This window comes from Myotis myotis, unplaced genomic scaffold, assembly GCF_014108235.1.
Source record: "Myotis myotis isolate mMyoMyo1 unplaced genomic scaffold, mMyoMyo1.p scaffold_m19_p_6, whole genome shotgun sequence".
Classification (NCBI taxonomy): domain Eukaryota; kingdom Metazoa; phylum Chordata; class Mammalia; order Chiroptera; family Vespertilionidae; genus Myotis; species Myotis myotis.
In genome coordinates, this window is record NW_023416368.1 from 78,028,988 (window position 1) to 78,043,121 (window position 14,134).

At 57.6% G+C, this 14,134-nt stretch overlaps 1 protein-coding gene across 4 annotated transcripts; it reads left to right on the forward strand.

The window, feature by feature from the left end:
• The first annotated feature begins 484 nt into the window (after window positions 1–484).
• Window positions 485–13,885, forward strand: ARHGAP45 (Rho GTPase activating protein 45). Of its 4 annotated transcripts, none has more exons than XM_036314212.1 (23): window positions 485–711; window positions 1,536–1,866; window positions 5,158–5,301; window positions 5,517–5,601; window positions 5,682–5,754; window positions 5,864–5,930; window positions 6,051–6,188; window positions 6,290–6,354; window positions 6,523–6,633; window positions 6,708–6,788; window positions 8,283–8,471; window positions 8,629–8,766; window positions 8,863–9,053; window positions 9,170–9,288; window positions 9,398–9,481; window positions 9,621–9,725; window positions 9,833–10,005; window positions 10,176–10,364; window positions 10,458–10,595; window positions 10,858–11,084; window positions 11,168–11,375; window positions 12,295–12,403; window positions 12,495–13,884. In XM_036314212.1, the coding sequence occupies exons 1-23, from the start codon at window positions 622–624 to the stop codon at window positions 12,815–12,817; spliced, it is 3,378 nt and encodes a 1,125-aa protein (XP_036170105.1). In that variant the 5' UTR covers window positions 485–621; the 3' UTR covers window positions 12,818–13,884. The 4 variants fall into 4 exon arrangements, with proteins under 4 accessions (XP_036170105.1, XP_036170103.1, XP_036170102.1 ...); XM_036314211.1 differs by lacking the exon at window positions 485–711 and adding an exon at window positions 776–898 and having other exon boundaries at window positions 12,495–13,885; XM_036314210.1 differs by having other exon boundaries at window positions 5,864–6,188; window positions 12,495–13,885.
• Window positions 13,886–14,134: the final 249 nt, after the last annotated feature.

Here is a 14,134-nt window from a genome sequence, read left to right on the forward strand (position 1 = left end):
GTCTGACTGCAAAGCTCCAGGTCATCCATTTCATCTGCAGAGCTTTGTCGTCTGAGCATGCGTGTGCATCCGTGTCCCTGCATGTCACTGTGCCCGAGAGCGAGTCTATTCCCATGTCACTGAGCCCATGGCTCGGTGTCCCTGTGCTGCTCCTGCCCCTGTCAGTGTACTCCTGCCTGCATCTGGGTGTGTCTGAATAAGGGTCGGAGTCTGAACAGTCAGCCTGTGCTTCCTTGTGCCCCACCATGCCAACAGGGGGCGCTCAGTCCAATGCACACGCAGAGCTCCTAAAAGTGGAAACTGGGGGCGGGGCCTGGGCTGGGGGCGGGGCGGGGGCGGGGCCTGGGACCCCTCCTTCAAGCCCACTCTGTGGAGGGGCAGGCTGAGGCCCGGGAGGTTGGAGGTTGGAGGGGTGGGTCTGCGTCACCACCTCCGGAGGCCTTTTCCTGTGGGGGGAGGGCGGGCCAATGAGGGCTGGGCCTGTCACGTGGGCCTGACAGCTGGGGAGGGGGTGGCTGGGGACTATGTGGTCCTGAGGTGGTCAGCTCCCGGAGCTGCGGCGCCGAGACCCCCGGCTGCTCCACCCGCGCCTGCTGCCTGCGCTGCTCTGCTGGCCCCACCATGTTCTCCAGGAAGAAGCGCGAACTCATGAAAACCCCTTCGATCTCGAAAAAGAACCGGGCGGGAAGCCCCAGCCCGCAGCCCTCGGGAGTGAGTGAGCCTCTATGGGGAGGAGGAGCGGGTGGGGACCTTGGGGCCACAGGGGGACAGGGTGTGCCCTCTGCCCAGAAGCAACATGCCGGGCCTGCGATGGGGGGCGCACGCCAGCTACAGCCCCCACCAGGCAGGGCTGCAGGGGCCGCGCAGGTCCAGCCAGGACCCTGGCATTCGGCTCATGGTAGGAGGCCTTTGGGGTGGCCATGGCCTCCCTCATCTGGCCCACGGCCGGCTGTGGGGCCCAGGGGGTGGGGTGGCGGTGCCAGCGTGGGGGCAACCTTTGGGTGTGGGCTCTGTAGGATGGGGCTCAGAATTTGGGGGCTCCGGTGCTGTTGGATGTGAGAGCGATGGTACAGCGGAGTATCTAACAGGGTCCCTGGGTGTAGGGCCTTCCGGCCCAGGGGGTGTACACAGCCTCGTGTGTTTATGGGGCTCAGGGGTCTCCAGGAGTTGACAGAGGTGTCGTTACCAGGGATTGGGTGCGTCTGCCACAGCCTGAGGTGGGCTACAGGGGCTGGGACCCTCTTCTGGCCCGCCCTCCCCCACCAGGAAGTGGGGTACCCGCGCCCCCGCAGGCCCCGCCCCTGGCTGTGGTTTGGGTAGACGTTGTTTGTGAAAGCTCTGGGGAAGAGGATGTTGGGTAACAGGTGTGGGAGGGGCATGGCCCCAAATCTCAGCCCTCTGACCTCTGGCCTCTGACCCTCATGAGGTCAGGTTGAAGACCCCCCCCAGAACCCCATTTCACTTTTGAAGAAACTGAAGTAGTACCTGGGCCAGAGCACCTGCCTTACCCCTCCATCCCCCCCACCCACCTCCAGGAGCTGCCCAGGAAAGATGGGGCGGATGCTCTGTACCAGGGACCCAGCCTGGAGCCACTGAGTGTGACCTCCAACACCAAGGCCACAGGCACGCTCAAGAGGCCCACCAGCCTGAGCCGCCATGCCAGCGCTGCCGGCTTCCCGCTGCCCGGTGCCACTTCCTGGACGCTTGGCCGGAGCCACCGAAGCCCCCTGACAGCCGCCAGCCCCGCGGAACCACCCGTTGAGGGGCCCTGGCCCGATGCCGTGGAGGACATCTCCCAGCTCCTGGTTGATGTGGCCCGCTTCGCCGAGGGCCTGGAGAAGCTCAAGGAGTATGTTCTACGTGATGGTGAGAGCCGGCAGGGACACTGAGGCCTGGGGCGGGGGGGACTGAAGTAGATACAGATATCCCAAACCCCGTGGGGTCCAGGCAAGGTAAAGAGAAGGATCAGAAGGGCATCTTTATGGAAGCAACCACTGCAGCTAGGGCTTTCAGGGATGTGTAGGAGTTTGGTGGAAACTAGGAGGGAAAGGCATTGCAGCAGAGGAGACGTCATGTGCACTGGCTCAGAAACATGAAATGGAGTTGTGTTTGGAGGAACGAGATTTGCTGGTATATGAAGTGTGTGAAGCTGAAGGGATTGAGGATGACAGGGAGAAGGATCCTGGACATTATCCTGAGGGCAGTGGGGATCCACAGAAGGTGTTAGAGCAGAGGTCGGACTTGTGTGTTGGGCCGAGGTGGGCTAGAGGCAGGCTGAGGTCTGATGGGGCGTCAGAAGGGACAAGGGGCAGGAAGGATAGCATGTGAGCTGCAGGAGGGAGCAGCTTGTGGGATGGCAGTTCCGTTTTCTCCTCCACAAGACTGACAGCCTGGCTTCCTGCTGAGTTATTTTCATCTGTTTCCTGTTTGTCCCTAGCAGGCACCTCAAACCAGGCAGGCACAGCACCTTGTGTGCTGCCTGCTCCTCCCGGAAACCACAGTGCCAAGACCACACCAAGTGCTCTGACCAGCTTGCCGTAGGCACCCATTTTATAGATGGGTAAACTAAGGCCAGGAGTGGGGCACTGATCTCTGGCTCACCCAGCTAAGGAGGGGTCAGGGCCAGATCCAACCTCAGCCTGCAGTGGCCTCTGTGTCTTCAGGGAGCTAATGAGGAGCTCTGTGTAGAGGCCCAGCCCCTTCTGGGTGGGAGTGGGAACCCCCAAGGTTATCTGGTCACAGAGGCAGGGCCTGAGCTCTTTCCTGGGGAAACTCGCTAATCTCGGTTCCTTTCCTATTCTGGCACTTCCTTGGAGGCCTGGTCTGGGTGGGGCTGAGTCCTGGAGGCGGTTGGGATAGGGTTGGGGACACACTTCATCATGCCTCAGGCGTCCTGGGCCTGGGGAAGAGACTGGAGCAGAGGGGATGTGGGTTTGAATCCTGTGCTGCCCCTGCTTGTCCAGCTGTGAGACCTTGGACCAGCTGCCTGCCTCTCTAAGCCTCAGGTGTCTTATCTGTGAATCAGGGCATCTATACGCTCAGGGCTTATGGTTGCCCTGATTCAAGATAAGATACCTGAGGCTTATAGTGACTGTTACCAGGTGTTCTCAGCGTATTGTGTGTGGTCTTGGGGACCAGTATGCTGCTGCATGGGGCCCCGCGGTGAAGGGACAGAGCAGGGTGCGGGGTCCCCAGCCCTCTGGGAGCACATGGCGCTTGGGGACGCAGCAGCTGCTGGACTTGGCTTGGCCGTGCCAAGCTGAACACGTCCAGGCTTCTCTGGAGTCGGCTTCCCTGGCGTCAGCTTCCCGGTGGGGGTGCTGCAGGTGGCTGAGGCCAGGCAACACAAGGGGCGAGGGGCCAGGTGTGTGGAAGGAATGTCCTGGGAAGGGGCCTGGCCTGGCCTTTCCCCAGCGTCTTCCCTGGATTCCTGAAGCCCCTTTATGCCTCCGAGTTGGCTTCGGTGTCAGGACCCCCCAGGTTTCAAGGCACGAGGGCCATCCAAAGGGGTCCTCAGTGCTGAAAAGGGTCAGGCTATTTTCAGGTTCCACGTATGTTCTGAGCAGGCCCACCAGGCAGAGACAGAAGGCAAACAGGTGTCAAAGCTGTCATCCCAGCCGGCCCCCAGGCCTCCTGGGTCTTAGCACCTAGTTGTCCCCTCCTCTTACAGACACTGCTATGGTTTTGTTTTTATTGGTGTGTTTTGCACACACTGTTCTGCCTGCACATGCTGCTTTTCGGAACATCTGAAGAGAGCATCTAAAACCGCAGTTCTGCCAAAACCGGTTTGGCTCAGTGGCTAGAGCGTCGGCCTGCGGACTGGAAGGTCCCAGGTTCGATTCCGGTCAAGGGCATGTACCTGGGTTGCGGGCACATCCCCAGTGGGGGATGTGCAGGAGGCGGCTGATCGATGTTTCTCTCTCATCGATGTTTCTGACTCTCTATCTCTCTCCTTTCCTCTCTGTAAAAAATCAATAAAATATATTTTTTAATAAAAAAAACAAAATAAAATAAAACCACAGTTCTAAGATACAGAGCTAACCTTGACCCCCTATGCTCCATCACCGCCTAGGGCAGTGATGGCGAACCTTTTGAGCTCGGCGTGTCAGCATTTTGAAAAACCCTAACTTGCCGAAACCGGTTTGGCTCAGTGGATGGAGAGTCGGCCTGCGGACTGAAGGGTCCCAGGTTTGATTCCGGTCAAGGGCATGTACCTGGGTTGCAGGCACATCCCCAGTGGGGAGTGTGCAGGAGGCAGCTGATCGATGTTTCTCTCTCATCAATGTTTCTAACTCTCTATCTCTCTCCTTTCCTCTCTGTAAAAACTCAATAAAATATATTAAAAAGAAAAAGAAAAACCCTAACTTAACTCTGGTGCCGTGTCACATATAGAAATTTTTTGATATTTGCGACCATAGTTAAAGATTTATATTTTTGATATTTATTTTATATATTTAAATGCCATTTAACAAAGAAAAGTCAACCAAAAAAATGAGTTTGCGTGTCACCTCTGACACGCGTGTATAGGTTCACCATCCCTGGCCTAGGGTTCCCCTTTTCCCTGGAGATAAAGCCAGGCAGGGTCCTTCTGTGTGTCGTTCTCATGCCTTCAAACATAGTGTAGGTGGAAAAGCTGTGCGATCCTTGAGAAATGACTTTCCCTCTCTGTGCTTCAGTTTCTTCATCTGCAAAATGGGGATGATGACAGTGCCTGTGTCATGGGGTGGCTGTTGGGAGAGTGCGAGATAACAGGGTGCTTGAGGCCTGGTATCCAGGCAGGCAGGGAAAGGAGAGAGCTGGATAGAGCCTTGAGCAGCCCTGAAGGGTTGGGGCAGGGAAGGGGCCAGGTGGGCTGCAGGAAGGAGGAGGTACCAGGACTGCAACTTGAAGGACAAGCAGTTTACTTTCTGGAGGGATGAGGGAAGTGTTCTGAGCAGAAGGGACTGCCTAGGCCAAGGTCTGGCCTTTGTTGCCCTGGCCAGCACCCAAGAGAGGGACAGTGCCCTACCTGACGTCCCATAGGAAGCCTCGGGCAGCTGCCCCCTCCCACCTCTGCCTCAGTTTTCCCACCTGGGGACAGGATCTTTGAGGAATACGTGGGCAGGTTGTCTCTGGGGCCACCCACTCCCTCCCTGCTCATACCTGCTCTGCCCGCAGACCTCCTGGAGGCCCGCCGGCCGCTGGCCCATGAGTGCCTGGGCGAGGCCTTACGAGTGATGCGCCAGGTCATCTGCAAGTACCCACTGCTGAACACTGTGGAAACGCTCACAGCTGCGGGCACCCTCATTGCCAAGGTCAAAGGTCAGCTGGCCAGGACAGAGCAGCAAGGGCTCTCTGCCTAGAAGGGCTTCCTGGAGGAGGGGATGTTTGAAGTGGGTTTTGAAGGATAGCGAGGAGTTTGATGGGCACACTTGCTCCAGTGATTTCCCTGGGCTCAGGGCCCCCTGCACTTAGTTGTAGGGGTGGTCACATCCCAAAGTGAGCCAAGCCTCCTCGTCCTTGTCTCCGCCCGCCAGCCTTCCATTACGAGTGCAACAATGAGGCAGACAAGCAGGAGTTTGAGAAGGCCTTGGAGACCATTGCCGTCTCCTTCAGCAGCACGTGAGCGCGGGCCCTGTGAGCGGGAGCAGGGGTGTGTGGGGCCCTTGTACCTCTGGATACTGACAGCCCTGACCCTGCAGGGTGTCTGAGTTCCTCATGGGTGAAGTGGACAGCAGCACCCTCCTGTCAGTGCCCCCCGGGGACTCGAGCCAGGTGAGCAGGGATGGCCTTCTCTGTCTGGGGGCGATGATGGTCTCCTGATGGGTGGACATCACCTGGGACCCAGCCCAGGGCTGGGCTCACCTGGACTCCCCCTGCACAGTCCATGGAGAACCTGTACGGACAGGGCAGTGAGGGCGCCCTCCCTTGCGCCGAGGACTGTGATGCTGGTGAGTCTCTGAGCCACACACGCTGGGCGGGCATGTGCTTGATTGGTGGGTGGAGGGGCAGAGGACTGGGACTGAGGGTGTGCTGGAGGGTGGAGCCCGGGCTGAGAGGCCACTCTGCAGGCTGCCTGCTGCCCGAGGAGGTGGACATGCTGCTGCAACGCTGTGAGGGAGGCGTAGATGTGGCCCTGAACTATGCTAAGAACATGGCGAAGTACATGAAGGACCTCATTGGCTACCTGGAGAAGCGGACTGCCCTGGGTGAGTGCTGGCCTGGGGTGAGATCTGCCAGGGGACCCCCTCCGCTCACGTACCCCTTGCTCCCCTCCCCTCTGCACTGACTCCTCTTCTCTGCCCTGCAGAGATGGACTTTGCCAAAGGCCTGCAGAAGATTGTCCACAACTGCAGACAGAGCGTCATGCAGGAGGTGGGGCCACGTGCCTGGGTGTGAGTCCCTGCAACTGAGAAGGGCCAAAAGGAAGGGGCTCCCTGTCTATGCTATGGTGGTGGCTGAGGGAACCCGAGGGAACCAGGGAGGGCTTCCAGGAAGGCCTGGGTGCTGTCCCACCCCTCTAACTGCCGCCCTCTCCAAAAGCCCCACATGCCCCTCCTGTCCATCTACTCGCTGGCCCTGGAGCAGGACCTGGAGTTCGGCCACGGCTTGGTGCAGGCAGTGATCACGCTGCAGACCCAGACCTTCATGCAGGTGGGCTGCCCCCCGGAGGCTGGGTGAGGAGTGGGGTTACCAGGGTCTCCTGCTCACGGCAAATCTCACCCCAGCCCCTGAACCTGCGGCGGCTTGAGCACGAGAAGCGCAGGAAGGAAATCAAGGAGTCCTGGCACCGTGCCCAGAGAAAGCTGGTACCTTGGGAGGCAGGCGGGCGGGTAAGGGTGGGGCGGGCTGGCCTCTGAGCTGCAGTCCCAGGCATGGACCTACACCAAACTGTGGTTTCCTGCCTCTTGTACACTCGTTGACATCTTATTGAGCACCTGTCTTGTCTCTTACACTCACCCCACATCCAGAGGAGTGCTCCACCTCAATCCACTCTCCTCCCTCTTCCCAGGCCCTTTACAGGTGCTTAGCTGTGGAGATCATGTGACTTACTTCACTAAATCTCTATTGATGGGCCTTTTAGTTGTTGCTGAGCTGTTGCTGTTTCAAACACCACTGCTGTGACAAGCCTGTCCCCTCTTTTGGATATGTGATCAAGCATTTATTTCAGATCTCTGCCTGAAAAGGAATGGCTGGGTTGGGGTGTGAGAGTACGAGCTACCCCCTTGAACCAGAGCTGCACTTTCCCCCCCTTTGTGAAGCTCGGTCCATATCCTTTGCTCCCTTTGGATTGGACTGTGGTCTGTTTCTTATTGATTTGCCAGAACTCTTTACATATTAAAGAACTCAGCCTCTGATGGTGTGTGTTAAGATCCACTCCTTGGCCTGTTTTACCAGGTAGAAACCTGTGATTGCCAGCAGTAGTCTTTTCTTTTGTTAATCCTCACCCGAAGATATTTTTTCCATTGATTTTTACAGAGAGTAGCAAGGGAGGGAGGGATGGTGAGAGAGAGAGGGGGGCAGGGAGAGAAACATCCATGTGAGAGAGGTACACCAATTGGTTGCCTCCTGCACACGCCCCAACTGGGGCCAGGTATCGAATCTGCAACTCAGATATGTGCCCTTGACTGGGACTCAAACCCATGACCCTTTGGTGCATGGGCTGATGCTCTAAGCACTAAGCAACACTGGCCAGGGCAATAGTCTTTTCTTTTATGGTTTCTGGGTTTTGTGTCTTGCACCAAAATTTTTAATTTAAAAAATTCCCCCGTGGTTTCTCCTAGTACCTATACCAGTTCTTTACCTTTAAGCCTTTGAAGGTGCAGGCTGCAAGGTGTGGCCCCAGAAGGCCCATGGGTTTTGACTAAGTGCCTTCCTGCCCACCCAGAGGGTGCTTGACTTCCTGCCTGGGCGGCTGCACTGTTCTCTCTGAGAGGGGAAGTGAAAGAGCGTGTGCGTCACCAGCCGCTCTGACGGGGGTGGGTATAGGTGTCAGGGGCTGATGAAGGCTGTGCCTCGTTCAGAGCTTAGCTATGCCTCAGCTTCCTGGGCTGTCAAATGGGCACACCAGATCGATCCAGTTCCTCCTGGAGTCCCATGATAGGTGTCACCTCCTATTCTTCTACTGTCATTTCTTGGACAGGTGCCTGTTTGCCCACTGGGTCATGGGATGTTACCATGGGACGTGGTGGTGGTGGTGCCTGACTCGGTGTCTGGTTGCTGGAGTGGGAAGTGGGGAAAGCCAGGACCCAGCTCAGTTGAAGGACAGTTTGGAAATGGTCTCTTTGCTTCCACGCCCACAGCAAGAGGCAGAGTCCAACCTTCGCAAGGCCAAACAGGGCTACGTGCAGCGCTGTGAGGACCATGACAAGGCCCGCCTGCTGGTGGCCAAGACGGAGGAGGAGCAGGTGGGCACTGGGCCTGGAGCAGGGGGCACTGTCTCCAAGGCCCTGGACAAGCGGCGGCGCTTGGAAGAGGAGGCCAAGAACAAGGTGGGTGTGAGTGGGGGGGCAGTTCTGACACACTGTGTGAAGTTCCCCACCTCTGTTCGGCCGGGAAAGCCCTCCCACCGTTCTGCTGGCTGGGTTTCTGTGTGGGTCTTGCATCCCAGGCTGAGGTCTCTCTGTGCGCCCCCGACCCCCACCCCAGGCAGAGGAAGCCATGGCCACATACCGCACATGTGTGGCGGATGCCAAGACACAGAAGCAGGAGCTGGAGGACACCAAGGTGACGGCGCTTCGACAGATCCAGGAGGTCATCCGGCAGAGTGACCAGACCATCAAGTCGGTGGGTGCCAGGCGCTCCCAGGCTCTGGCTGCTGGCAGGCTGCGCAGCTACCCGTGCAAACTGCTGACCTCACTGCCTATGCCCCGTCTCCCTCAGGCGACCATCTCCTACTACCAGATGATGCACATGCAGACCGCCCCGCTGCCTGTGCACTTCCAGATGCTGTGTGAGAGCAGCAAGCTCTATGATCCGGGCCAGCAGTACGCCTCCCACGTGCGCCAGTTGCAGCGTGAGGAGGAGCCCGATGTGCACTATGACTTTGAGCCTCATGTCCCCACCAGCAACTGGTACGGCTGTGTGCATGCGCCCTGGGAGCCGGCTTCGCACCTGAGATGGGGGTAAGCATGAGGAGGCCCCTCTGACCCCCATCATGGCTCCTCCTCCCGGCTTTTACTCCCACCAGGTCCCCTGTCATGCGTGCCCGAAAAGGCAGCTTCAATGTTGGTGACACTGCGGAGGCTGCTAGCGGCCCCCCTGATGAAGGTGGGCCCAGCGATGGGACGCTTGCCAAGGAGCGCAGGGGTGAGTGCCCAGTGGGGGTGGGTGCCTGGCAGGATTGTGGGGTGGGTGAGGCCTCCCTCCAGCCCTTCTCAGCCCCACTCAGCCCTTCACTAGATGCGCCATTCTGCAGGTGGGCGTGGACACCAGGTGCACAAGTCATGGCCAACCTCCATCCCAGACTCTGATGGCAGTCTGGACCCCAGTCCTGGTTCAGGTGAAGGACCTGCCCTGCTGGCCGGGGACAGCTCACCATGTGGTCAGGGTGATGGAAAGGGCCCTTGGGGGAGCAGCTGGCCAACCGGGTGCTGCTCCCTCTGGGCTTGGGGTATCTGACACCCCTATTTCCTGCTCAGGGGACTTTAAGAAGTTTGAACGGATGTCGTCCAGCGGCACCATGTCATCCAGCGAGGAGCTGGTGGACCAGGAGGGCAGTGCAGGGGCATCAGCCTTTGAGCAGGGTAAGGGGCCTCTGACCCCGGCAGTAAGGGGAGAGGGGTTTAGACTCTGCCTGTGGGCCTGGTCCTGACCTGCCTTGGCGACAATGACCACCTGTCCCCCCCCCCAGCTGACCTCAACGGCATGACCCCTGAGCTTCCAGTGGCTGTGCCCAGTGGGCCCTTCCGCCACATGGGACTTTCCAAGGCAGCCCGAACTCACAGGCTCCGAAAGCTCCGTTCCCCAGCCAAGTGCCGGGAGTGCAACAGCTATGTCTACTTCCATGGCGCTGAGTGCGAGGAGGTGAGTGGGGGCCCCAGGGATGGCTGGAAGGTCCCATGTGGAGCACAGGGGACTCTGGGAGAGACCATCGGGACTGTCTTTCAGAAACTGCCCTGTGGGGGAGTGGGTCATGGGGGCTTCAGGGAAGGAAGGGGGACCCAGGCTCTCTGCTCACTATGCACTGCCCCCAGTGCTGCCTGGCCTGCCACAAGAAGTGTCTGGAGACCCTGGCCATCCAGTGTGGACACAAGAAGCTTCAGGGCCGCCTGCAGCTCTTTGGCCAGGACTTTGGCCAGGCAGCCCGTGCCACTCCCGATGGCGTGCCCTTCATTGTCAAGAAGTGTGTTTGTGAGATCGAGCGGCGGGCTCTGCGCACGAAGGTGACTACTGTTGGGACAGCAGCAGGGGCTTCATCCCAGAAGCACAGGGAGGGGAGGCAGGTGTGGGCTGAGGCTGACCGTGGACCCCCACAGGGCATATACCGGGTGAATGGGGTGAAGACGCGTGTGGAGAAGCTGTGCCAGGCCTTTGAAAACGGCAAGGAGCTGGTGGAGCTGTCACAGGCCTCGCCTCACGACATCAGCAATGTCCTTAAACTCTACCTGCGCCAGGTGAGCCCCATGGGGGAAGAGCAGATACTGGGCAGGACCTGTGCCTGGCAGGGGCGGGGCTTCTTGGGGTTGTGGGCTGCTAGGCCAGGGATGTGGCCAGGGCAAGAGCAGATCTGGTTATGGGTTGGGGTGGGACCAGCACCTGACAGAGGTCGGGCTGATGCTAGGGGCATGGCCAGGGAAGGACAGGAGGGGACTGGGCCAGGATCACTCATGACACCCCCCATCCCCACTCCTCCTGCCCCCACCTGTCACTTGGCAGCTGCCTGAGCCACTCATCTCCTTCCGCCTCTACCATGAGCTTGTGGGGCTGGCCAAGGACAGTCTGAAGGCAGAGGCTGAAGCGAAGGCAGCGTCCCGGAATTGTCCGGATGTGGCTGAGAGCGAGGCTGTGGCCATGGCTATGGTAGGCCGGTTGCGGGAGCTCCTGCGTGACCTGCCATCCGAGAACAAGGCCTCACTGCAGTACCTGCTGCAGCACCTGCGCAGGTGAGGGTCAGCCAGGCAGGGGTCCAGGGTGGCTGGGTCCAGGGAGCCACCCTCACCTGCTTCTGCACCCCTCGACTCCTCAGGATTGTGGAGGTAGAGCAGGACAACAAGATGACCCCCGGGAATCTCGGCATTGTGTTCGGGCCTACGCTGCTGCGGCCACGGCCCACAGAGGCCACCGTGTCCCTCTCCTCCCTGGTCGATTACCCCCACCAGGCCCGCATCGTGGAGACCCTCATCACCCACTATGACCTGATTTTCGAGGAAAAGCCTGAGGAGAACAGGGGACAGGTGAGGTGGCAGGTGGATCAGGGGGAGGTGCAAGGGTCTGCTCATGGGGGGATGCAGATGGAGGAGGACTGGGAGTGTCTGGTTTCCACAGGGACAGCCTCCGAGGGGTCCTTTAAGCAAAGTGTGGGCTCAAATCTGGGGGATACCCCACTCAGTGCAGAGGAGTTGGCTCATCCTGTGTCGTACAGCCAGACCCTTGGCTGGGTCCAACTTGCTACTTTACCTGGCTGCTGGGTCTTAATTTTAAGCCAACAGTTTTTGTTTCTGCAGGTTTGTGTGTCCAAACAGCCCCCTGCTCTAGTATATATATTTTTAAATTCTTACCTGAGGATATGTTTTGTTACTGATTTCAGAGAGGAAGGGAGAGGGAGAAAGAGAAACATCAATGATGAGAATCATTCATTGGCTGCCTCCTGCATGCCCCCTATGGGGAGATCGAGCCTGCAACTCTTAAGAGAAACATCGATGTGAGAAACATCAGTTGCCTCTCATACACATCCTGACTGGGAATTAAATCCACAACTTTTTGGCATACAAGACAATGCTCCAACCAACCAAGCCACCTGGCCAGGGCCCTGCTCTAGCATTCAGTCCCTTTGCCTGAGTCTTTATCTGTCTTTAGGCATCTCTTGGGGTTTGGGCAACAGGTCCCTGGTCTCCAGAGGCAAGATTGGGTGTGGCCTCAGGATCAGTGTCCTTGCTGGCTGTCCCTGCAGGACCCAACCCAACTGCTAGAGTCTGCTGCCCCTGCTGGGAGAGCTGTCACTCATGACATGGAAACGGGGCCCTCAGCCTCAGACGCAGCGGGTGGTGACAACTGTTAGAGATTTTAAAAATGTGGCTAATTTACAAGCCAGAAAATGGAGCTTGGATGGGCTGGATTCCAGGCCCCTCCCTGACCTCCCTGCCACCCCTGCAGTATGGGATGCCAACCCAGCGGGCTGAGGTGTTGCTCCAGGTACCCTACTCGGAGACCAACGAGGAGGCTGCCTTCCCCCCGCAGGAAGAAGCTGAGGACGGAGGCCCAGGTGAGTGGATCGGCCTAGGGAGCGCAATGGGAGATACCTCTCCCTGTCTCTCCCTGTCTCATGTCTCTACCTCTGTCTCTCCCTCTCACAGACCTACCAGAATCCCATGTTGCCTCCAACGACTCTGACTCAGAACTGGAGGAGGCCCCAGAGCTGCTGTCCCCGGCAGAGGGGGAAGCCTTGCACCGCCTCAGCTTCTTGGAGAAGCAGGGCAGTGAGGCCAGCGTGGAGGACAGCGGCAGTGAGGAGCAGCTGGGACCCTCAGCTGGGGAGGATGGTGACTGGGAGGGGCTGTCCCAGTACAACACCAACCAGTCCAACAATGTAGCTGAGAGTCTGCTGCCCGCCATGAAGCATGGTGACAGGCATGTCATAGCAGGCACTGGCCCGGAGAGCAGGCCCGAGTTTGTCTAGCTGGGACCTCGGGTGGCCTGTGCTGTGGCTGAGGGCCGAGCACCACCCTGTTCCTGGCTCCTGTCACTGTGCATGTCCCCAGGCCTGGCCATACTGTGCCAGGCTCTGTGCCTAGGCTGCAATGGCCCACAGTGGCGAGGGCATCAACAGCCACCTTTTCCACAAGCTTCCAGGAGCAAGTCCATGGTCCATCCAGTGTCCCTTTGCATGACCCGCTTGGCTGAGCTGGGGACTTTGCTCTCAGGAGTCACCATGGGGCTTTGTGGACAGAGGAATTGCCTGAGTGACCCCAGCATTCTGCTCAGGGCTGGCCACTCCTTGGACCTGCCCTGACCTATAACTTTTGGTTGCCGGGCTGTGGAAGGCCACTCTGACAGCCAGATAAATGTCAGGGACCAGATGGCAGAATTGGGTTTGGACATCTGGGGTTTAGGTACATGAGGGGATCTCCCTTCACATGTGTACATATTTTGCTTAAAATAAAGTTGCCCAGCTGGTGTGGCTCAGTGGTTGAGTGTTGACCCATGAACCAGGAGGCCACATTTCAATTTCTGGTCAGGGCACATGCCCAGATTGTGGGCTCAATTCCCAGTAGGGAGCATGTAGGAGGCAGCCGATAGATGTTTATCTCTCATTGATGTTTCTCTCTCTCCCTCTCTCAAATAAAAAAAATGTATATTTTAAAAAACATTTAAAATAAAGTTGTTAATCTGAATGGCAACTTGGGGGACGGGACACGGGGTTCCTTTGCTTCCTCGCTGGGGAGGGTGTGAGGAAGGAAAGTCTACCCCAAATGGCCCAGTGAGGTGTGTGAGCCCAGGGAGCCTTTGAGGTAAGCTGTGCAAACATGTACATGTTAGATAACCACCTCAATAAACGCTGCATCAGCACTATCCAGTAGAACCTTCCAGAAGACAAAAAACACTCTTCATCTGTGCTGTTCAAGTACCAGCTGCATTTCCTTTTTAAAAAAATGTATTGAAAAAATTAAAAATGGAACTCCCGTTTGACCCAGTGATCCCACTTCTAGGAATATATCCCAAGAAACTAGAAACACCAATCAGGAAGGATATATGCACCCCTATGTTCATAGCAGCACAATTTACAATAGCTAAGATTTGGAAACAGCCTAAGTGCCAATCAGCAGATGAGTGGATTAAAAAAACTGTGGTACATCTACACAATGGAATACTACACTGGTAAAAAAGAAGGAATTCTTACCATTTGCAACAGCATGGATGGACCTGGAGAGCATTATGCTAAGCAAAATAAGCCAGTCGGAGAAAGAGAAATACCACAGGATCTCACTCATTTGTG

Coding starts and splice junctions, on each gene's coding strand:
- ARHGAP45 (XM_036314209.1), top strand. CDS start 797: ATGCCGGGCCTGCGATGGGGGGCGCACGCCAGCTACAGCCCCCACCAG. Junction 5,755..5,863: donor CCCCCGGGGACTCGAGCCAG/GTGAGCAGGGAT, acceptor CCCCCTGCACAG/TCCATGGAGAACCTGTACGG. Junction 6,789..8,282: donor ACCGTGCCCAGAGAAAGCTG/GTACCTTGGGAG, acceptor CCACGCCCACAG/CAAGAGGCAGAGTCCAACCT.